This window comes from Pipistrellus hanaki (genome assembly GCF_964339955.1).
Source record: "Pipistrellus hanaki genome assembly, chromosome: 1".
NCBI classification, from domain to species: domain Eukaryota; kingdom Metazoa; phylum Chordata; class Mammalia; order Chiroptera; family Vespertilionidae; genus Pipistrellus; species Pipistrellus hanaki.
In genome coordinates this window covers 23,098,369-23,122,789 of record NC_140503.1, presented here as the reverse complement: position 1 = coordinate 23,122,789, position 24,421 = coordinate 23,098,369, and the positions used below count along the sequence as shown (strand labels likewise).

The window sequence follows — 24,421 nt, the reverse complement described above, 5'->3', positions numbered from 1 at the left end:
TCATACCAAGGAGGATGAGGCCAGTAGGTTAACAAGTTTCCCCTCCAAGCTGACTCGGTTGCATTTTAAGGTACTAAGTGACTCTTGGGGGCCGGGCCTTGGCTCGGGCAGTGCTTCTGGAGCTGCACGTGGCGGGCCCAGAATCCCTGTATGGAAAGGGCCGGGGCCCACAGTGCTCGCTCGGAAGCTGCATTTGCAGAGCAAGCATCCTCTTTTCCTGGACTGTGGTTTGACTTCCGTCGATGGATATGCCAGCCTGTACCCCTGCCCTTTCATGCTTTCACGAGATCTAGGTCACGTGCTCTTACGCTCACTACAGTCTGCGAATGTTCTTTCTTCTTGGTCTGGTGTCCGAGAGAACGTGGTCTGTTCCTATCAGGGCAGATGAGGGCCCTATCGCCTCCCTCTGTTTCTGTTCATTCATCCTAAGAACAAATTAACTTTTTTGTTGTTGCTGCTGCTGCATTATATTGTAAGTTTTCAGTTGACTCAAATGCAAAATATCTTAGTTTGTGCTGCCAAATCACTCCTCTCTCAAACTGTCTGTGTGGTGTTCCACTCATGTACGCTGAGTATGAGAGTTAACATTTATTCCTTGTTACAGGTAGTTTAGAGTCAACTGAAGACCAATTCTAATCATGATATTCCGCACTCCTGATCCTGGAAAACAGTGTCTTCCTCCCCCTTCTGGTCTGAGTGCAGTTGGTGAGCCTGTAATTCATTCCCAGCCCTAATGTCAGACATAGTCTGGGCTGTTAGAAAGCTAGAGCTCTGAAGCAGTATGTGTGTGTCTTCCTGGAAATCAGACAATATACAAGACATCAAATTAGTCCATTTGGCATGTGGAACATTGTCTAATCTGGAAATAATTAGTCGACATTGGGGCAAGGGGCAGCGTGGAGGGGAAGAGAGAGAGGAGAGGAAGGGAGCATGAGAGGAAATCATTTTCATTATGTGTTTAACAGAAATACTTAAAAAACCAACTTCTGAAATCTGTAAAGTCATGAGGGGTGTGTTAGTTTGCTAGGGCTGCTGAAACAAAACATTACAGACCAGGTAGTCTAAACAACATACATTTATTGCCTCAAAGTTCTGGATCCTAGAAGTCCGGGATCCATGCACTGCCTGAAATCAGGTAGTTTCTCACATTTGCATCTCTCCTCCCATGCATCTCCTTAACCCACGAGTAGAGGAAGGAGAAGGCCCTTTTCATATAGACGCAGGTGCTCTACATATAACCTTTTCCTCTCTTCTTCCTCCTGGTGGCTGTGTGGGGTAGACAGCAACTTCTCTATTTAAAGATGAAGTTAGGCTGGAAAATAGTTTGAAGCCAAATGATAGAGGACTTTAAATTTCATAGTCAGAAACTGGGATTTTTTTTTTTTTCTGTAGTAGTGAGCCACAGCGGGGTTTTTGAGGAAGAGATGATTTACATAAAGTTTTCTAAACTCTAAAATTCACTCCAGTTGCCAGTTCAGTTACTAAGCTTGGAGTAGGGCAAAGTGTTGAGGAAGAGTCAGAAAGGAAGTGAGTCAGAAAGGACAAGTGATTCCAGAGTCTAGGATGTCTTTTGGGTTAGAGGCAGGACAAGATCTTATGTTCCTTGCTCCTCTCCAGGAGTAAAAAAAAATTGAAATATTCCAAGACCAGTTTTTCTTTGGAAGCACAGAAACTGACCTCTCTCCAGCAGTAAGAGGGGAGTGATATACATGTTAAGCCTAGAATATTTCTATAGAACCTTAACATGAAGGGCCTCGTGTTCAAATCTGGAGCATTTTACGGTTCTCTGCCTGGTTACTTGAGCAAGGCGGCCATGTGGTATTCCTTCTACAATTCTCCTTGGTGGGCTAGGTGGAAGCATGTAGCAAGGAAAATTTTGAGATGGGGGAAAGAAAGGATATTCATTTTTCCATATGTAGAATGTGGTGTTAGAATGAGCTCCTGAAATGAAATGTAAGAAGCTCCTGAAAATAACCTCTGAGCCGCCCATCTAATTGGTCCCAGGTAGACCAAACCCTGAAGCCTATCAAATGCCACAGAAGCAATTACTTCAGGTGATAGACAGATATCTCTCCTGTCCTTATCCTTGACTTCTCCCCCCAAGCAGATTGCTACAGTGTCCGGTTGACCAGCACTTTGGCTGTCAAGCTATTCAAAAGGAACAGAGAGTAGTAGAGTTAGAGGAAATTCACTCAGTTTTTCCCCAGGAGGAGAAAATACTAATCTGTTTTGGAAACAATGCAGAATACTGATTTTCCAAACATTTACTCATGAATAGGCCACTGTATGTATTAGTTTTCTACGGCTGCGGTAACAAATTACCACAAGTTTAATACCTACAGACAGCATGTATCTTACACTTCTGTAGGACGGAAGTCTGAAATAGGACCTCTGGGTTAAAATCAAGGGGCTGGCAGAACTGCACACCTTTCTGAAGTCTCTAGGGCAGCGTTTTTCAACCGCTGTTCCGCGGCACACTAGTGTGCCGCGAGATGTTGCCTGGTGTGCCGTAGGTGCAGACAAGACAAGAATTTTATAATTTTTCACTATTTTGTTTACTTAATATTTCATAATAAAGTAATTATAAAATACTTCCTTTGTGTTTATTTGATTCCTATTCAAGAGAATTACTTTATATATAGTCAATGTAGGCACAGAGTTAAATTTTTTAACATTTTCTAATGGTGGTGTGCCTCGTGATTTTTTTCATGAAACAAGTGTGCCTTTGCCCAAAAAAGGTTGAAAAACACTGCTCTAGGGGGCCATCTTTTTCCTTGCCTTTACTGGCTTCTAGAAGCCACTCACATTCCTTAGCTTGTGCACCCTCCCTCCTTCCTCAAAGCCAGTCAAGTCCCATCTCTCTGATGCTTTCTCTATGGTCATATCTCTCTCTGACTACAGCTGGGAAAAGTCCTCATCTTTCAAGGACTCATGTGATTAGACAGCCCATCTGGACAACCCAGGATAATCACCCCATCTCAAGGTCCTTAACCTTTATCACATCTACAAAGTCTCTTCACCAAGTAAGATAGCATAGTCACAGTAATTAGGATGTGGGCATCTTTTGGGGGGGTGGGGGGACCATTCTTCTGCCTTCCACACTGTGGATTAAATTTTGCTCTATAGGCTGTGACCCCATCTCCCACATCTTCTTCCACTCAGCTGAAGCCTTAACTTGCATGAACCAAGGTCTCCCAGGAGCTGCCCTGGCAGCTGGTGTGGTGATCCCGGGAGCCAGCTCTGAGCTCTGGAGCAAGACTGCCTGGGTTTCATCCAAATAGTCTCATTATTCATCAGTCTCATCTGGCCTTGGACAGTTTACCTCCCCTAAGCATCGGTGTGCTTCTCTGTAAAGAGGGGATGGCTCCCAATAAACAGCAGGTGGCATACTCAAGTTGGGGTAATTTGAGGAGATTGTAATAAAGAGATTTTAGGTGCTCTAACATTGCTAGAGTGTTTCATTAGTCAGTGTTTATTTTCCTCATTTGCATTGTAGCTGGTCTTGTGCAGTCAAGAGATTCCTGATTCTGTGGTTTGCTCAAAGGATCTGATCCACTCTTGTTTCCAAGCAAACAATAGATTCTTATACAAGAGAAACAGTACCTTCTAAGGCTTGGCTACTCCAGCCAAGCTCAGGGGAAAGTAATTCCCCCTAAAGCATCATCAAGAAGCCATTTGTTCACTGACCTAGAACATCATTCTTGCCTGCTTTTCTCTTCAATTACAAGGGGGAGAATGCTTTCCATAAAAGTAATTTATGAAGCACCACATATGGTAATATTAAAACCATAAAAATAAGCCTCCAGAAGACAAAACAAATAATGCTGCTTCATCCTTCTACCCTGGCATGGCCCTGGGCAATGAATGTCATGCATGATACTTTGGGGAATTGCTTCTAGCTCAACATGTACTTGGGTGCCTGTGGAGCAATTCCTTGAACAATTTTGCTAACATTTATGGAATCTTGAGGCCCCTGTTTATTTAACCCATTCCCAAAGCAGAATGATCTTTAAAATGTCAATACCAAAGGATAGGTATCAACACCCCTAAGATCCTAATATATTAAGCATCCCATTCAATGCTGGAATCCCAGATTAAATTATTTAAGAATATAGCACTCATGGCATTCATTCATTCATGCATGTATTCATCCAATAAATAGTTACTGAGCACCAACTATTTGAATGGTGAGAAAAATAGTCTAATGAAAAATGAAAGTCCAAATTGAAGTGATATAGAGGAAAGATAGAGGGTTCTATAAGATTTTATAATAGAATAATCACTAAGAAACTTATAGATAGGTTTTAAGCAGAGGAATTAACGGTCATTTTTTTCGTAGAGTGTCATGCAGGTTGCAGTGTGGAGAACAGATCCGAGAGGAATCAAGGCCTGCTCAGCCATCCTTTATGAATGTTGTTTAGTACAGTGTCTTTGTGGTAGACAGTGTTATTTGATTAAACTAACCCCATTTCCATTCTCCCCTTCCCATGTTTCCATGTGGTATAGAGACTGGAAAAGCTAAATACCCTCTTCCCCAGCTTCCTTTTCAGCTACATGTAGTCATGTGACCCTGTTCAGTCCAATGAGACTAGACCAGAGATCTGTTGGGAAATTCTGGAAGGGAATATGCTTTTCTGGATACCAGGAACAAGTACAGCTATACCAACACTCTCCACTTTCCACCTTTTTTCTTTTTTTAACATAAAAGTGATGCCTGGAACTGGGGCAGCTATCTGGCAACCATGAGGGAAAGGCCATGATGGTAGTTCATGTAGAGTTAAGAAGCTACAGTAATGTCAGTGGCCACTCACATACAGTTTGTTTGTTACATGGGAAAAATAGACCTCATGTTTGGAGGTTGCATTATTTTTACTTTCTATCAAAAGGATACTAGACATACACAGTGATTCAAAAGTAAGTTTAACTGAAAACAAATTAACTGGAATTTCAACCATTATCATAGCTAGTACAAGGAATCTGAAAATTTCCCTCCCGTCACTGAAATCACGGACTTTTGAGTGTAATGATGAAAAATGGATGGAATCTTTGATGGTTCTTCTTCCAAGTACCTCAGAAAGTGATACTCCTTAGTATTTCAATCTTAGCTTCTTTAGAACCCATACTTAGCTCTTCTGTCTCCAACACATCCTTAACTGTGAGCCTACATCCCTGAACCTTTCTGAAAAATTTTAGTCCATAATGAAGGGGGACAGACTCTATCTTTTACCTACTTTTATAGGCGTTCAGTACATGTCCACTAAACCAGTAAGGGAAGCTCGTTACATTTAAAAGTTGAGGATAGCAGTGTGCTGTGTTTTTAAGAATAAAAATGAGGAAAGGCCCAATCTATGAAGCACATATGGGACAGGCATGCTCAATAAAGCATGCATATTTTGGATTAAGAAATATGATTATCATTTGCCAGTTCTGATTTCTGCCTCTGGGCTGATAAGATGTGTCCAAAAACTTATTTTCACTCATTCTCAGATACCAAAACAGAAGGGGTCTTTAATGAAATGCAGGAGCTGAACTGACAGTTATTAGTGCTAGAAATAGGCAAGTGTTTGCAAAGTCAAGTTGAAACGCTTCAATAAAAAAGACCTTCATGCCTGAGGCATACTCTGCCTTCTTTGCTAAAGTTGTGGTGGATTGTTTTTAAAGTAATGACAACATAGCTTGTTTATTCTTAAAATTTTTAAATCTTCCACGAAGGAAATATTGGAGTAGCTAAATAAATTAGTTCATTGGATAATTAATTTTTAGAAACAAAACTGATGTTGGCCCTTTGTCATGTTTATTAGCAGAGATGAGCAAGCATGGCACTGGTCAAGAAAGAGCAGTGTCAGGGCCACGTGGGCTCATATTTTGATCTGGCTTCTGATGCCATTTGTCCAAAATGATTTCTCAAAATATCAAAACCCCCTCTTCCTGCCCAGCACCCTCCCCACACCTTGTACCTCTGAGCCCAGGGGAGCATTCTTCATGGGTCCACCTGGAAGATGGGCAACAAGGGGAATGGGAACCCCAAGGTCTGATTACTTTACTCACAGGCATAAATTTACATTTGTCAAGTCAGTCGAGTTTCTTGTATTTTAGAACAAAGAATGTTGTTTAACAACCAAAGTGTTGCTGTAGAGATGAGGGAAGTGACATCCTGAGAGTTTAGGTAACATGTCCAAGGTCAACACAGCAAGTCAGTGAAACTAAGACCAGCATTTCTCTCAGGCCTCAGACTTACTGTCCTGCTGTCCTTCTGAGGCTTTAGTTTTGAAAAGAGAGGATTGCTTCTCTTCATTCTCTCTTATACTTCAATGAACTATTTCTACCATCTCATAATATTCCTCTTTTTCAGAGAAAACCCACCCTGTGGTATAACGATTTCCATTTTCTCCTGCTGTTTAGAAAATGTTTTACCTGCACGTTAGTTAGTGTGGAGCATGAATCTCCTTGGAGAAGGGCTCCCTGGTTGCTGTGACCCATCCAGGCAGAACCAGCGGAGCTGGCCAAGTGGTTTCTCTGCATCACTTGGCTGTCAGATAAAGGCCACCTGCTAACTGATTGGCACAGTGAAACTTGGGTCCAACAAGCTTCACAGTGACACAGAACTTTTATGAAAGGATGCCAGGGAATTGATGTTGCTCTTCCTCAGGAACAAAAGGTGCAGAAGTTAGATAAACCTGAACAATCAAGAAAATATAAGTATATATGCCTTCCCATCTCTCCGTTCCAAGCCCAGAAGATGTGATCTTCCAGTATAAGATAAATCCAACTAAACCCTTGGGACAAAGAGAGAGAATGCTGAGCTCATCAGTCATTGGGCCAAAATCAATTCTGAGATGGCTGATAAACTGATTATCTGGATCAATTTCTCTGTTTCCTGCTCTACCCCCTTAGGACTGAACTAAACTTTCCCTTCAATACAAACAGTATTAAGTGTCTGTATCTGAAAAGCATGTTGGCAGGCACTGGTTAAGGATAAAAAGATAAATCTTAGATTTGATAGACAGAGCTTGAGTATTAATTAGAGTCGGGAAGACTTGGGTAAGGATCCTGGCTTTGCCATTTACTAGCTTTGTGTCCTTGAACAAATCCCTTAAACTTTCTGAGCCTCAATTTCAACATGTTGTATCAGTCAGCTGTAGCCACAATTGTGCTGCATAGAAAACCACCCCAAATTCAGTGGCATATAACAATAAGCATTTATTTCTTCCTCATGAGCCTGCAGGGCAGCTGAGGTTTGATTGATTTAGTCAGGGATGGGTCTCTTCTGCTCCACATGTCTCTCATCTTCCTTGGAAAAAACAACTATCTGCTACAGAAGGACAAGAGAAAAGGGTGACCCTAACCATGCACGTATCTTGAAAGTCTCTATTCATATCATGTTCAATAGCATCCTATTAGCCAGGCAAGTCACATGACCAAACCAAAAAGTCAAGAAGCAGACTCTGCCCTCTATGAGAATTTAGGTGTATATTATATATGGAGGAGTCCAAAATTGAGGCCTATTGAAACATTCTTCTATTCCTCTGATGTTGTAAACTATTGCTAGAATGTAACCCCTTTCTGGTCGGTTAAGGGGATTGTCCTTTTGATCCAATTGTGACCTCTGATGAGTGTAACACCTCTCTGAACATTGTAGGCCAAGATAAGAAGTTAGGTATTGGGTGACCACTTTGCAGTTTGCATAGGTGTTGAATTACAATGTTATACACCTGAAACTTATCCTATATAATAAAAGCCCAACAACTGAACAGTGGAGTAACCAGAATGACCGGTTAACCAGTTGCTATAACACACACTGACCACCAGGGGACAGATGCTCAATGCAGGAGCTGCCCCTGGGGTCAGTGCACTACCATAATGGGAGCACCACTCAGCTGACTGGGATGAGTGGCTGCTCCTGCTGTGAACCTGGGCCAATGGGCAGAAACCCGGGCTGCAATTGTCACCTCCTCCCTCCAGGCTCCACCTCCTTGCTCCCTGCCATATCCTCTGGATGCCCATAGGCTGCTCAGCACTGCCACCAGCCCCTGGAGGCTGAGAGGTGGGTTCGTGACCGCCACGGGACTGAGGCCTACTCCCCCACCTCTCAGTGCTATTGTCCCAGCCCTAACTGGGACCCCTGGAGTGGTGAATTCTCTGGCTCCACGGAAGATGCCGGACCAGGGAGCAGCCCCTCAAAGGGTGGGTCCACAGCTGCTCGGCTGGCTGGGATGAGCGGGGCTCCCACAGCGGACCAATCCCACAGGGCATGCCCCCCACTAGTGCATGAATTCCATGTACCACACCTCTAGTATAATAATAATAATAATAAAGATTCAATGGTGTGATAAAGCAACTACACAGAGCAGAGGATAAGAGAATCGTGGAGACTTCTTCTGCACAGCTAATCTTTAACTGCAGCTCACATCAGCAGAGAATGGAAATCATTACCATCTAATGACGTCAGCGTTCTAACCAAATTGAAACATTGGCTTCCCTCCAATTCCCCATGATTTTCAGTCCATTTCCTAAAAAGCAGCAATGTAACTCCTATTGGGTTTCAGATAGCACAATAGATCAAAGCATAGATTGCTTTGAAAATGTCCGTTTTTCTAGGAATTACTCTCCTTGACTATCAGTAGTACTCAAGCTATTCTAAATCATCGGGCTGTCTGTGGAGGACAGAAGGTGGGGCACTAGTTGAAACTATGAACATGAATGTAAATGACAATCCTTTTCCTGTCATTTCACAGGATGCAGGTCTTCAGAGAATGACCATTTTTCCTTGCATGACATATCCATCCACTGCCTTAGACAGTGGTCGCCAATCTTTCAGACCTCACAGACCCCCAAGTGGTTCGCAGACCACCGATTGGCAACAACTGGCCTAAGATGTCAGTAGCTTCAGATTCCCTCTCACTAGTAGTACCTCTCAGGAAAACCCAAAAATATCTATGGGAGAATGGTCTCCCTGCTGGGAAACTTATCAAGTGGCAGAGCAACCTAGGGGTTGGAAGCCTGAGCTTTGGGATCTATGGATGGGTTCAAACGAAGATCCACAACTGGTTAGCTGTGTGAGCTGGGGCCAGTTGTTTAATCTCTATGGTAGTCAGATATTACTCACAGGGGTCAGTTTGTGCGTCTTCCTAGCACCTGGAAGACTCCTTTGCAGTTGGGTAGTGCTGTGTAACTAACTAGTTCTGGCCAAAAAATTGTGAGTAAACGAGTTCTGTGTAACTTCTGTATGTATTGACTGCCATTTTCTGATACCTATTGTTTGTATCCGCATTCCTAAAAAATTTGACTATTTATAAAGATGTTGTTTACTATTACTTTGTGGGAGTCAATAACACTTCTTTTCTTTAACCTCTTTCAGATTGAAGACATCATTACAAAGATGCAAGATGACAAGACAGGGGGAGTGCCCATCAGAACAGTCAAGAGCTTTCTCTCCAAAATCCCCAGTGTTGTCACAGGTAAACATTCTTCTTATAAGGTTTTGGTGGCAACAGGGAAAGGCTGAAGAGTTATGTAACCTTGATATTGACCTGGGGACGGGGGGGTCTAAGAATTTGTGAATAGTAAAGATGGTACCTTCAACATGCTTCTTATGGTTGAGGGTAGTCCTAGTTTCTAGGAAGAAGTTACTGTTTGCTGATAATTAAGAATGGTTTTACCATGCCTGACCAGCCCTTCTGTGTATAGATAAGGATTCTGGGGAATAACAAGTGCATTAATAAACAGGCTAGCCCATCAGCAATCTGGCCTACAGGATGTAGACAAGCACAAAAATGTTAAGGAACTTACTTTAGTTTCAAGCAAGCTTTAAGAAAGTCTATGTTCAGATTCTACAAAATGCCTTTAAGCTGAGGCCAGTTTGGCTCAGTGGTAGAGCGTTGGTCTGCGGACTGAAAGGTCCCGGGTTCGATTCCGGTCAAGGGCATGTACCTTGGTTGCGGGCACATCCCCGGGGGGGTTGTGCAGGAGGCAGCTGGTCAATGTTTTTCTCTCATCAACGTTTCTAGCTCTCTATCCCTCTCCCTTCCTCCTCTCTGTTAAATATCAATAAAATATATTTTTTTTAAAAAATGCCTTTAAATTTTTTAACTTATTGCACTCAAACCCCTAAAAGAAATGGTCTTAAAAATGTTTTTCTGTGTTATTTTGGGGGGTGCAGTTTTATGTTTTGTGTGCACATTCACCAATAAAAAGAAGTGAACTGCTGATACATATACCAACTTGGATGAATCTCAAAGTAATTTTTCTGAATAAAAGAAGCCAGTCTCAAAAGGTTAGATACTATATGATTCCAAATGAAAGAAGCCAATCTCAAAAGGTTAGATATTATATGATTCCATTTATATGACATTTCAAAAACTATAGTGCTGGAGAACAGATCCATGGTTACCAGGGATTGGGAATTATGGGAAGAATGTGCTACAAAGGGAAAGTGCAAGGGAATTTTAGGAGGCAATGAAACTGTACTGTATCCTGCTTGTGGCAATGGGCTGCTAACATGAATCAGCAAAAGAAATTGAGGAGTACATGCTTCCACTCATTTGTACCTTCTTCCATCTCTTTTTTCAATGTCCTGTAGTTTTCTGAGTATAGGTCTTTTACCTTCTTGGTTAAATTTATTCCTAGGTATCTTAATTTTGTTGTTGTTGTTGCAGTGGTAAATGGGATTGTCTCTTTAGTTTCTCTTTCTGAGAGTTCATTATTAGTGTATAAAAATGCTATTAATTTCTGGATGTTAATCTTGTATCCTGCTACTTTGCCAGATTCATTTGTTAAATCTAGTAGTTTGGGGTGGAGTTTTTAGGGTTTTCTATAGAGGAAGAAATTAACCAAAGAACCTGTATTGGTATATGCACTAACCATGGACACAGACATTAGGATGGTGAAGGCCTAGGGTTGAGTAGGAACTGGGTGAAGGGGAGCAATGGGTGAAAAAAGGGGAGGGGGAACATCTGTTATACTCTCAACAATAAATATTTTTTAATATTAAAAAAGAAATGGAGGAGTAGCTGGAGACATGGAGAAAAATCAGGAGGATATGGTTTCTTGGAAGCCAAATTTTCAAGAAAGTGATTCAAGGAAGAGTGGAATTGATCTACTATGTAAAAAAAATCAACTAAGATTAGGACTGAGAATCGATAACTGAATTTAGCAACATCAAAATTGATTGCTGGCCTTGATAAGTGCACATTCCATGAAACATTGAGGGTAGAAAGCCTCATTGGAGTTGGTTCAATTCAGAATGGGAAGAGAGCAATTTGAAGAAGTGAGTGTAATTAATCTTTGAAGGAATTTTTCTTTAAAGGAAGACATGCAGTAGTATCTAAATGGGTAAATGGGGTCAGGACTTGCAGGATTTCAAATAATGTGAAAGTGGCAATATGTTTATAATAATGAGAATGGCTCACTCCAAAGGGGAAAGTGGTACAAGAGAAACAGGGAAAATTCAAAAAGTGATATCAGCAAGTAGGTAAGAGCTTGAATGTAATGCATAGATAGGTGGGAAGACTTGGCTAGGAAGATGTACAATTTATTCACAGAAAAAGAAGGGACTCATAATAGATGCACAGAGGTACAGGTAAGCATAGAAATGTGGTGGGAGCTCTTAGAAATTTTCTTCTAATTGTTCCTATTTTCTTAGTAATATGGGAAGCAAAGAGGGTAAGTTGCTGAAGGTCTGGGGAGAAATTAGAAGCTATAAAATAGTCATCTAGGAAAGAAAAGAGATTAATTAGCTAAGGAAATAGGGTTTTGTGTGGTAGATAGCATTAAGGATTCTCTTGAGATTATTAACATTTATGAATTTAAAGAGAGGCTATTCTTTATCCAGCCACTTTAGCTCCCCAGATGTGGGCACCTATTAGGTAGAAAGTTGGACTTAATTAGGGCTATATCAAATATAAGAGTGTGATAAATCAAGAAAGAGACAAGAGAAGAACCAAAAGGATTGACCATTAAATTTTAACTGAATAATGAGATAGGTAAGGAACAGTGAAGAGTGGTAATTACAATAAATTTTAAGTCCAGTGGCAAAGGAGTTTTGGAGTTGGAAGTGAGAGTAAGAGAGCTAAAAATATAGAAGGTGGCAATTGGAAAGTTAATATCTAGCGTTGCATTAGTGGTGACAATGGGTAAAGTCTGATCAAGGGAATACATGACTAAGGTAGGATGAAAGACAAGATATGTGGAAGAGAGGAAGACAAGGAGCTAAGTAACCATGATTTTGGTAGATTGAGCTATATGGATTTTGAAATCACTACTGGGAGAGTGTTAGAGTGGTTGTGGATCTGTGGTTAAAATCTTTATAGAATGAGAGGCAGAGGCCCAGGGATCAATAAATGACTTTCACAACAAGAGGTCTAGGTCATTTAATATGATGTCATGGGAGTCAAACCTGAGTGGTTGATTTTTTTAAAGAAGAGGGAATGAAGGCAGTCTGAAAAAAACCATAAGAAACATAAACCAAAGCCTGCTCTCAAACCCCTTTATGTATAAGGCATGGGAGGCAAAACAGCCACCATCGAAGAAGGCTTCAGGGAAGCATGGCCACTGGGGAAGAACAAGAAGATAAAAGGAATATTGACTGAAAAGTTGAGGATATATTTTTTTTTTTTTACTTATGATTGACCATGAGTTCCAGAGATCAAGTAAAAGCATTCCAGAAAATGGTGACTGTATTACCTGGGGAATAAATGTCCACAGTTGCTAGGTACCAGGCACTAGAATAGTCACAGCAGATATAAAGATGAATGGAAACCTGATCGCTACTTTCAAAAGCTATTAAGTTAGTGAGAAAAACAGACACTGGTAGAACAATAATTATATGAGCTGGGTGCTATAATAGAAGAATGTACAAAGCCCAGAGGACAGAATTGTGATTTTCTTGAATATTTCTAGAACATTTCTCTGAGGGTATATATCAGTATCTTGCAAAACCAACCACCACAAACCATAATGAATCTTTATTTCTCATGATCATGATTCCATTTATTGGCAATCCAGGCATTTCTTCTGCTGGTCTCATCAATGAGGCTCTACTCATCTGAGAGTTCAGTTGATGTCACAGGGTAGGTCTCACTCATTTGTTTAGCAGCAATGCTTAGTCTTAGCTGGGGCTTCAATTCTTCTCCATATCACCTTGTACCCCCAGTAGGTTTAACTGGGCTTCTTCACAGCCTGACAGTCTCAGAGTGCCAAGAGGGAGAAGACAAAAACTATAAGGCTTCTCAAAGCCGAGGTCCCAGAACTCATACAATGTCAAGTCTACTACAGTCTATTCTTTAAATGCAAATCCCAAGACTAGCCTTGACTGAAGAGGGGGGAGAAACCAACTCCACCTACTAGTGTAGGAGTAGCAATGTTAAGTTGACCTGGGGAGACATGATTCATTGGAGGCCATTATTATAATTATCCACCACATTAATAATTTTAGAACTAGGCCTTAAACATGAATATAAAAATAGAAAAGGGAAGGTAATTGCAAGTGGAGAAAATTTTTTTTTTTTTTGCATAGGCCCAAATGCATGAAAAGTATACCCAGTTTCAGTCAAAATGATTTTGTTTATAGAGTTGGAATTTAAGACACATTTATGGAGGGTTGATATTATTAACATTTATGAATTTAAAGAAAGGCTATTCTTTCTCCAGCCTTTAGGGAATCTTTAGATTAAAGAGGGCTGTTTCAACAACAATCACAGCACCAACTGAAACCATAATTCTAGAGCTACACCTCATTTAGTCTTCACAAAAATCCTATAAAATAGGAACTATTATTATCATCACCATTTTGTAATTGAGGAAATTACAAATTCAAGAGCCTAAATTATCTTTTCAAGGTCACACAAGTAGTCAAAATTATACCTTTTATCTTTTTGTCAGATTGGCAAAAGGTATAGCATCTATTTTGGTGTGCCACATAATTTTAGTAATTAATTTACCTGCGCCATGAAATGAAAATGGTTAAAAATCACTATGGTAGACATATCCTGGGCCTAGTGCCTGCCAACTCCAGGAAACCAGCCAGGTTGCATGGCCTTTCCCATCTGTAATAGACAGTTATTCAAGGATAATTCTCCATCACCTGAATGTCATGAGGAATTTTCCAGGGACTTTGAAGATTAGTTTTTTCCAGGCTACCCTCAGAAACATAAATCCCAAGCATATAAGAGCCACAAGATACATCCAGTTTCACTATTCTTGCAGAAACACGATATAATGTGCTCAAAAACCACACAACTTGTTAGGGACAAAACCAAGATAGAATGTGGAGTCTTCACTACCATTGCAATGCTGTTAATTCCATTAACTCATGCAGAAGACTACAGACTCCTGAACTGGAACAGTTCCTTATAGGTGTCTGATGCCTTCCCACTGAACATAAGAATAGCTTGTGTAGTTTGTTAAAAATACACATCCCAGGGCATCCCCATGGACCTGGACTCCGGACCTTCTATTTTCAGCATCTGCCCAGATTATCTAATATCCCTTGTCTGAATTTGAAAATCAATACAACCACCACGTTCCTGCAAAGTGCTCCCCACCTTCTGCTTTAATAGTCTCTATCAGTGAATGTCATCTTCTCTCATTCCATATTTGGACAACTTTGACCTGGAAAAACTTCTTCCTTATTAGTATAACAAATTGAAACTAACCCTCCTCCTTGTAGTTTCAACCCATTAAGTCTCAATTCAACCTCTTTCTCAAAATCTAAGAATAGAAAAATGAATCTGGTATAAAGGTATGCCCACCTGGCTCTTTCTTTTTAATTTTTATTATACAAATAATGTTCTAATTATATGCTATGCTATGTACATGCATTTTTATTCTGCTTATCTCAGCACATTTTTTCATGTGTACATTTCTATCCTCATAGCCTACAAATTTATTTTTAAGCTTTATGTGGTTATAAGTATATTTAAGTATTTGTCTACGGCTTCTTAACAGAACAGTTTGTGTAAAAGAGTTTGGGGCTACAAGCTATTTGTATGACTTGAGCTGGTAAATGGCTGACTTTTGGGCATCACCAGCCTAACTGACCTCTGTTTCCTCATTTGTGGATTAACATGCTTGGATTAAACAGTATCTATGATTCATTCTGGCTCTGATGTTCTGTGGTTCTTCACAGGATTCGTGTGCACTCATGAAGATGGTCTGATGAATCTAACCCTAGGTTAATCTGGGTCACCAGTTTTCTCTTCAACTGTGATACTCACAGATGAGAAAACAAGAGAACCATACTTGGAAACCTGAGAGTTACCCAACACTTAGTCAACATTCTTGATCTTTGTTAGTCTACCTGCTGTATAGAAATAAACATAAAGAGGCAGCCAAAATAAAGAAGCAAAGAATCATGCCCCTCGCCCCCCAGAAACTAGACCATCTTCTTACCCCATATGCAAGAATAAACTCAAAATGCATTAAAGACTTAAATGTAAGATTCAAAACCATAAAAATACTAAAAGAAAACATAGGAAGTAAAATCTTAGACATTTCTGATAAGCAATACTGTATATTTTCTGGTATGTCTCCTTCAGGCAAGGGAATCAAAAGAAAAAAAATAAACATGTGAAACTACATCAGACTGAAAAGTTTTTGCACAGCAAAGGAAACCATTGACAAAATTAAAAGACAATTCACTGGACAGGAGAACATATGTGCCAGTCATACATCTGATAAGGGGTTAATAACCAAATTTATAAAGAACTTATACAACCCAGCACCAATAAAACAAACAATCCAATTAAAAAATGGACAAAGAACTTGAAAAGACACTTCTCCAAAGAGGACACACAGATGGCCAACAGAATATGAAAGGATGCTTAATGTCACTAATCATCAGAGAATGCAAATTAAAACCACAATGAGTTATCACCACACACCTGTCAGAATGGTGTTTATCGGTAAATCAACAAACAACAAGTGCTTTCTAGGATGTGGAGAAAAGGGAACCCTAGTGTACTGTTGGTGGAATTGCAGACTATTGCAGCCACTGTGGAAAACAGTATTGAATTACCTCAAAAAATAAAAAAAATGGAACTGCCTTATGATCCAGCAGTTCCACTTCTGGAACTATATTCAAAGAAACCCAAAACACTAATTCAAAAGGATATATGCACCCTTGTGTTCATAGCAGCATTGAAACAACCCAAGTGCCCATCAGTAGATGAGTGGATAAAAAAGCTATGGTACATTTACACAATAGAATACTATTCAGCTGTAAAAATAGGAAATCATACTTTTTGTGATGGCATAGATGGACTTGGAGAGTATTATGCTAAGTAAAATGAGCCAGTCAGAGAAAGATAAAGACTAAATTATTTCATTTATATATGGAATCTAATGAATAAAATAACAGCATAGAAACACACTCATAGAGACAGAGAACAAACTGACAACTGTTAGCGGGAAGGAGGTTTTGGGGTTAATTGAAAATGGTGAAGGGATGAAGCAAAAATAGAAAATAAAAACTCATAGACACAGACAACAGTATGGTGATTATTGGAGGGAAGGGTGTGTGATGAGGAGGGAGAAAAGGGTAAAGGGGGGATAAATGGTGACAGAGAAGATTTGGCTTTGGGTGGGTGGTGAACACACAATACAATATGCAGGTGATATATTATAAAACTGTATGCTTCAAACCTATATAATTTTATTAACCATTGTCACCCCAAGAAATTGAATAAAAATAAGAAATTACCAAAACTGGCATATAATTTTTTTAATTGAATAAGTCCTATCTAAAGGAATTTAATTTATAGTTAAAATTTTCCCCATGAACAAAACTAGTCCATATTAGCTTCCTAGATAAATTCTATTAAAGATTTAAAGGAAGAAATAATACTAGTTTTATGTTGACAAGGTGAGAATACTTCCCAGATCATTTTATGAAACTAAGATTACCCTGATACCAAAAATAGACCAAGGCATTACAGGAAAGAAAACCAAGTACAATGACTCTCATTAAAATCACTACAAAAATGTTCAACAAAATATTAGCAACTTGAGAGTCAAATAATATCGTTAAGTCAGGAGTTGGCAAACTTTCTGTTAAAGCTGAGTGGCAAATACTGTGGGCAATTTGAGCCATACAGTCTCTGTTGCAATTATTCAACTCTGCCTTTGTAATCCCAAAATAGCCATAGCTAACATATAAGTGATAGGAGTGGCTGTGTCTCTATGAACTTGTATTCATAAAAAATAAGCAATAGGCCATAGTTTGTATCCCATAAACAGAATATTGAGCAAAAGAAGGTAAATACAAAAGAAAATATACCATATGATTCCAGTTACATAAAATTCAAAAAGCAAACTAGGGAATGATAGTATTGAGGGATATATAATAGGTGATGAGAGTGACCACAGGAGTAGCAAAGTGACTACCATTTACCTCTGCAGGACAGGAGTGTACTGTGATCAAGAGAATATACTCAACACTCCTGGAGTGCTAAGGAAACTTCCTTAATCTTTGTTATGGTAACATGAATGTTTTATTTAAATAATTCAAATAGTACATCATTTATATGTAGTGTTTTATGATTCTTTAAAAGGTTTTTGCCACTTTTTTGTCTTTTTCTATTTTTTAAAATAATTATTGTTGAAAGTATTATGTATGTGCCCATTTTCCCCCATTGAACCCCTCCAGACCTCCTCTGTCTTCCGTTTTCTCCCATTGACCCCCTCCATCCCGCTCTCCACTCCAGGCCTTCAGCACTTTTTAATAAAAAGTAATTTGGGCTGAAACTGGTTTGGCTCAGTGGATAGGCCTGCGGACTGAAAGGTCCCAGGTTTGATTCCGGTCAAGGGCATGTACCTTGGTTGCGGGCACATCCACAGTAGGGGGTGTGCAAGAGGCAGCTGATCGATGATTCTCTCTCATCGATGTTTCTAACTTTCTATCCCTCTCTCTTCCTCTCTGTAAAAAATCAATAATATATATTTATTTATTTATTTATTTATTTATTTATTTTATTTTTTTAAGTAATTTGGCCCCCTGGTATGGCTCAGTGGTTGAGCATTGACCTATTGACCTATGAATCACGCTTTGATTCCTGGTCAGGGAATATGCCTGAGTTGCTGGCTCAATACCCAGTAGGGTGCATATAGGAGGTAGCCAGTCAATGATTTTCTCTCATCATTGATGTTTCTATCTCTCTCTTCTTCTTCCTTCCTCTCTCTGAAATCAACAAAAATATGTTTAAAAAATAATAAATTACCAGATGTATGACTAGCAAATATGTTCTCCTGTCCAGTGAATTGTCTTTTAATTTGAAGTCAGAATAGTGAATAAGGACCAGGAAATGTCAATTGTCAATGCAAAGTCCTTATTTTGGTTTAAATAAAGTATGACTGAATAAATGAAGCTGGTTTTTCTCATTGTTCTTATCAACTGGCTCATAAATTTAACTTCAAGAAGGATTTCCAAAAACATTTATAGCATAGCCAATACTAATGGAAATAAGGATCTAGCCTCTGAGAGGCCAACACTGAAAAATACAAAGCTTAATTAAATATTGACTATGCTGTGTTTGCCTTAACAAATATAACTCTGCTATAACACATTTTCTTTGAATGCATGCATTTTTGCATTCTTCTAATGAAGTTCATTTTAGCAACAACATCCAGAAAACCTGTCAAGTTTTACTGTGAAAGCAAAGGAATAACTCTGATATTCCTGGCCTTTGTGCCATTAAAATCTTACTCTAAATGTCACACCATTCATCTTTTTCACATGTTTCTTTTTTTGATTTTTTTTTTTTTTTTTGCCCCTTTGAGAAGAAATGCTAAGTGAAATAAAAGAAGGAAAAGACAATTCACTTATGAAAAGTGAAAATATACCACATGGCCCTCCAATTTGTGCTCTTGAATTTCTTTTCAGCACCCTTTAAAAAGTCTGTTTCAGAGTGAAGTAAGATTTAAGAAGAGACTGAAGTCCTTTAATTAATTATAATTGGCCCAGGGACACTGAGACTTTTTAAAGGTAAAAATTAGGAAACTAGTGTGGGCATTTTGCCCTGTAACAAAGGATGGTGGGTTAGCAACAACTATTGATTTTAATGAATCAACTGTTGTCTCATAGGATCTATACACTAAATCGGCTGGATGTATTGCTGGAAGGAAGACTAGCAAAATCATGTTGCTAATAGGAAATCTATGCAAAGATTGTGAGCATGGAGACCATTAGTTTTCATCTTAGCTCCTTAGGCATTTGATTTTGTCATTTTGTTCTACTGAGTACAGTGGTACTAGATAAAGCTATAATTTATGGCAATAAAAAACATTTTTAATGCCATTTAAAAATAATTATGGCATGTATTAAATATTTTAAAAATTAAAGCCAACTTTAGAAGTTGTCATTGTGTCATCTGTGAAGACATTTTTTTTTTTTTTGTCTTAAACATACCAACTTCCATAAGGCATGTTTTATACAAATAAAGCCTAATTCTACCTTCAGCTGCAACCAGAGGAAATTTGAGTTATTTTTATATAAAACTGAGATGATAACACCTAAATCTAGTTTTGGGTTCTAAGACATCATTTTCCAGATCCAAGAATAATATATTGTTGCCTGGCCAGCATGGCTCAGTGGTTAAGCATAAACCTATGAACCAGAAGATCACAGTTTTAATTCTCAGTCAAAGCACACACCCAGGTTGCAGGCTCAATCCCCCATGGGGGGCATGCAAGAAGTCAATCAATGATTCTCTCTCATCATTGATCTTTCTCTCTCTCTCTCTCTCTCTCTCTCTCTCTCTCTCTCTCTCTCTCTCTCTCTCTCTCTCCCCTTTCCCTCCCTCTCTAAAGTCAATGAAAACATATATTTTAAAAATGATAATAGTATTAAGGCAGGATCTTCTGCAGAGTTCTACCTTATAGATTCTTCAGATAATATGTATGTCCCTATAGTATTATTTTCCTGAGAATTAATGATGACAGCAACATTTGTTGAGCTCGTCCTAGCTAACACTTGGCTATCAGCCTTATCTAAAGCATTCCCATCTTTATCCTGATGTATATAAGCAAACTGCTGGGGTGAATTGTGGGTTGGAGAGTCCAAAGAGGGCACTCTATGGACTCATTCACTGTTCATAAGATTTCCTAAACAACACTTGGTAAATCCAAGTATTTCCTGCCTCTAAACCAAGTGAGGAGGGCTAGCAAATTGGGACAGTTCATATCTCAAACCTCTATGGCTATTTATACCACAGGTTAAAGTACACACTGATGGCACTGTGATTTTGAAGATGAAGAAACAGAACTGAGGTTATTGCAATTCGGTCACTTCAAGTTTATATTTATATTTAAAATTTGCCTTTGAAATTGAGAACAGTGAAAACAGCAGAGTGTCATATGTCTCTCTGGTGAAGTTTCAATTCACACATGAAATACTGAATTTTAGAAACAAATTTAAAATGAAATTATTTTTGTCATTTCTTTTATTTTAAAAGTAAAAAGAATAAAAACAAAAATCAAGAAAATGGCCCATTATGTTACTGAGTGGTACAATTTCGTGGTTACCTAATTTGTGCCTGTCACAGATGTTTCCGTTTTATTGACGGTCACTTATTGGTTATTTATTGTCCTTAAAGAGAGGGTGTAAAAGGTGATGTTCCCCAGATGTTATAACCAGGGACCCTGCTTTCCTTCCAGCTCACTGGAGTGTTGGGGGGATCTAGAGCTAAGGGAAAGATGGGAGGGTCCTGTAATGGGAGGGGGCATGGTTTGTATAGTTTGTTGTTTTTTTTTTAAATCTTCAACTTCCACTATTTCCCTAAGCTTGCTCTGCCTAAGAACACACCTCGCATGTTAATTTGCTTACGTGACAGTCCTTTTCCATAAACTGGATGATTTGAATCACCAAGGTTTTGTCAAAATATATTAAGAGCTCAGGAGTCGCATACATTACATCTGAAAGTATATCCCTGCAGCCACTAATACATCTTTTTAAATGTTTGCGTGTTATGTTAAAAATCTGTCAAGGGCTGCTTAGCTTTCCAGAATCCTTTTGGGGATAACATGAGGAGATTTTCTGAAGACTGCTGCTGCTATAACTCTATCCTAACAGACGGTGTGCACAATAGGGGGCATTTCAGCCCTCAGGAGTCAAGTCTCCGCGTTTCTTATGAAAGAATTCTTGAGAAAGAAACTCAGGCAGTGGGGAGGTGTGACTTAAATCACATAGCAGGGAAGCATGGTGTTGGGAGTTCGCTACCGGTTAACCTGTACTTACATGTTTTCTTACTCAATACTCCAATCAGCGAAGCGAAGCATAGCTACACGGGCCCTTCTGATGAAGGGGAAACTGGCGGTCGGAAAGTGATGGGGCCAAGATTTTCTCCCAGCGGGCCATCAGGTCCTCCCGCCTCTTCTCTCCTGATTTAGGTCTGGCTTTGATCTTCAACACAATGCTGAACAAAGAATCCCAGTGGGACACTAGGAAAGGCAGTACTTTCCTGAACTTCTCTTTAATTTGTTGACAGGGCCCAATCTATTTTCCATCTTGTACACTTTTAGTCATGAGTGGGGGTAGTGAGGAGGAGGGAGAGGGAAAGAAAACTTTGGTCCCAAGTTGACTTTCAAGAAGTTCCTCAAAGGCTCTGAAAGAACCCATTCTTGCCAGGGTGCTTAGCAAACGTAGGGATTTCATGCTGTTGGACAAGTCTTCAGAGAGTTGTCCCTGGGCTGTCTTACTCAGGTCAGGGACATGCAGGAAGTGGATCGAAGGACGGTCACTGTCATCTTGGGTGGCAGTGGTTGCCTGCCTTCTATTCCTCGTCCCGGCACCGAGGGCACCCCTTATCTTTTTGTCTCACTTCCATTTGGAAATAACTGCAGAATCATATCTGATGGTAACCTACTGCCCCGGAGCACTGATTGGGAAGCATTCGTACATGAGCAACATCAGTGCAAGAAGGGCCAACACAATGTAAACCGGGCAGGAGCTCCCTGCAACAGCATCCCTTAGGCCAGTGGTCGGCAAACTCATTAGTCAACAGAGCCAAATAGCAACAGTACAACGATTAAAATTTCTTTTGAGAGCCAAATTTTTTAAACTTAAACTTCTTCTAACATCACTTCTTCAAAATAGACTCGCCCAGGCCATGGTATTTTGTGGAAGAGCCACACTCAAGGAGCCAAAGAGCTGCATGTGGCTCATGAGCCGCAGCTTGCCGACCACTGCCTTAGGTGGTCTCATCCTACCTGGTCTCCAGCCCGTACAGTCCCTGCTTCATCCTCTTCAGTTTTGACTCTGGAGCTGGACTCCCTGTGTTTGCATCCCAACTCCACTCATTCCTGGCTGTGTGCCCTGGCCATTTTACCAAACCTCTCTGTGCCTCGGTTTTCTCAGCTATAAATGACAGCTATTAATAACAATAGCACCTACTTTGGGGAGGATTACATGAGTTAGCATATAAAATATTTATAGTAGCATCTGCCCATAGTAAAAGCTATATGTATTTTGTAAATGTTTCCAGTTAATAGTAGTAGTAATAGTAGTAGTAGTAGTAGTAGTATCGGGTCTAGTAATAATTAATGTCGTTTTTAAACATTCATTTAAAATCTTGCTTGGCGTTGACTTGTATTGACATAACCTTCAAACACGTGGTATCTACAGAACGTGTGAAGTGCAATTAACAAGTTTTGCTTGAAAAAGTTTGTGTTTGGTTTGGTTTTTGTTGCAAAACTAGGGCTAAGAAGATGGCGGATGAAGAGCATATTCGGCACTGCATGCTTTACGAGTTCCAATTAGGAAGAAAAGCAAGTGAGGCTGCAAAAAACATCTGTAGTGCTCTTGGTCAAGGTGCAGTTAGTGCCAGAAAATGCCAGCGTTGGTTTGAGAAATTTCGCGGGGGAGATTTTTCGTTAGATGACAAGAGTGGTCGAGGCCATGTGTCCAATTTTGATCAAGAAGCTCTTCAAGCTCTTTTGGTGCAAAATCCTCAAATTACCCAACAAGAGCTTGCGACAACTTTAAATTGTTCACAGAAAACAATTTTCAATCAATTGCGTGCACTTGGCAAAGTCCAAAAGTTTGGAAAATGGGTTCCTCATGAGTTGACAGACAACAACCGTAATCAAAGAGTCACAATTTGCAGTTTGCTCCTCTCTCGTCAAAACCGTTTGCCGTTTTTAGAGCAAATTGTTACCGGAGATGAAGAATGGGTACTGTATGTTAATTTGAAAAGGCGGCCTCAATGGTTGGACAAAAATGAGGCTCCGCAGCCCACGCCAAAACCTGACTTGCATGCGAAAAAAGTGATGTTGTGTGTTTGGTGGAATTTTAAAGGAATTCTTCATTATGAACTTTTACCATCTAACCAAACCATTACAAGTGCAGTGTATAGTGCCCAATTGGAAAGGTTAGCCCAAGCTTTAAGAGAAAAAGAACCCGCGCTGATTAATCGGAAGGGCGTAATTCTTCACCACGATAACGCACGACCGCATACTGCAAGAATCACTGCTGAAAAACTGCGCCAGTTGGAATGGGAAGTTCTCCCTCAACCTGCATATTCTCCTGATATTGCCCCTTCCAATTACCATTTGTTTCGTTCTTTGCAAAACTTTCTTCTTGGAAAAAAATTTAATAATGAAGAATGCCTCAAAAATGCATTGACCGAATTTTTTGCATCAAAATCACAAGAATTTTACAACAGAGGAATTAAAATGCTTCCTGAGCATTGGGCACAAGTAGTAGAAAACAACGGCAACTATATTGTTGATTAAATTTTGTTGTATTGTTTAAATAAATTCGATTTAAAAAAGTATTAGAAAACGACATTAATTATTACTAGACCTAATAGTAGTAGTAGTAGTAGTAGTGTTATTTCGCCTGCTTCGTTGGTACTTTTTTTGGAAGTGCATAAAATACTCACTTTACCCCTCTTAGCTGTGAGAAATTCTGCCGGGCATCTTGAGTCAGTCTACTGGACACAGTGTTTCTGCTCCTGTACCAAGCTAGAATTCAGCTTGTAGAGCTGGGTGCAGAGAGCAGTGGGACCTTGCCAGCTGTCTGTATCTCCCTGGTGGGTGCAAATCATCTCTACCCCAGGTGCCCAAATCTTTGTTCTGTCAAATGTACTCTGGGTACCTGGGCCCTTCAGGGGCGCCTGGGCCCTTGCTGCCTTCCATTCTCTCCTTTGCCACCATTCCTCACATAGACTGCTCTACTGGCAAGCCCCCAAAAATGAATGGGCTTTTGAGACTCATATGTGGAGGACTGACCCTGGGTCCCCTGGTTCTGCTGGGTCCCCTCCTCTTGGCTTCTGCCTGGGTGAAGGACAGGGTGCACTGAGTGATGGAAGTATGGTGGGGAAGGTCACTTGAATTGATTTATCAAAATATTCCCCAGTGACACCAGGGACACTTTCTAAAGGCCCTTCCAACCTCTGAGAGTAGGACTGGATCACCCGTGACCCATCAGATC

The 24,421-nt window shown here is 39.9% G+C and overlaps 1 protein-coding gene across 12 annotated transcripts in view; it reads left to right on the top strand.

The window, feature by feature from the left end:
* Positions 1 to 24,421, top strand: part of RGS6 (regulator of G protein signaling 6) — a 474,980-nt gene that overhangs the window by 323,024 nt on the left and 127,535 nt on the right. For all 12 annotated transcript variants that reach the window (XM_084892985.1, XM_084892988.1, XM_084892992.1 and 9 more), the window contains exon 3: positions 9,359 to 9,458. In XM_084892985.1, the coding sequence (XP_084749111.1) occupies positions 9,359 to 9,458 (100 nt within the window). The remainder of the gene's footprint in view (positions 1 to 9,358; positions 9,459 to 24,421) is intronic.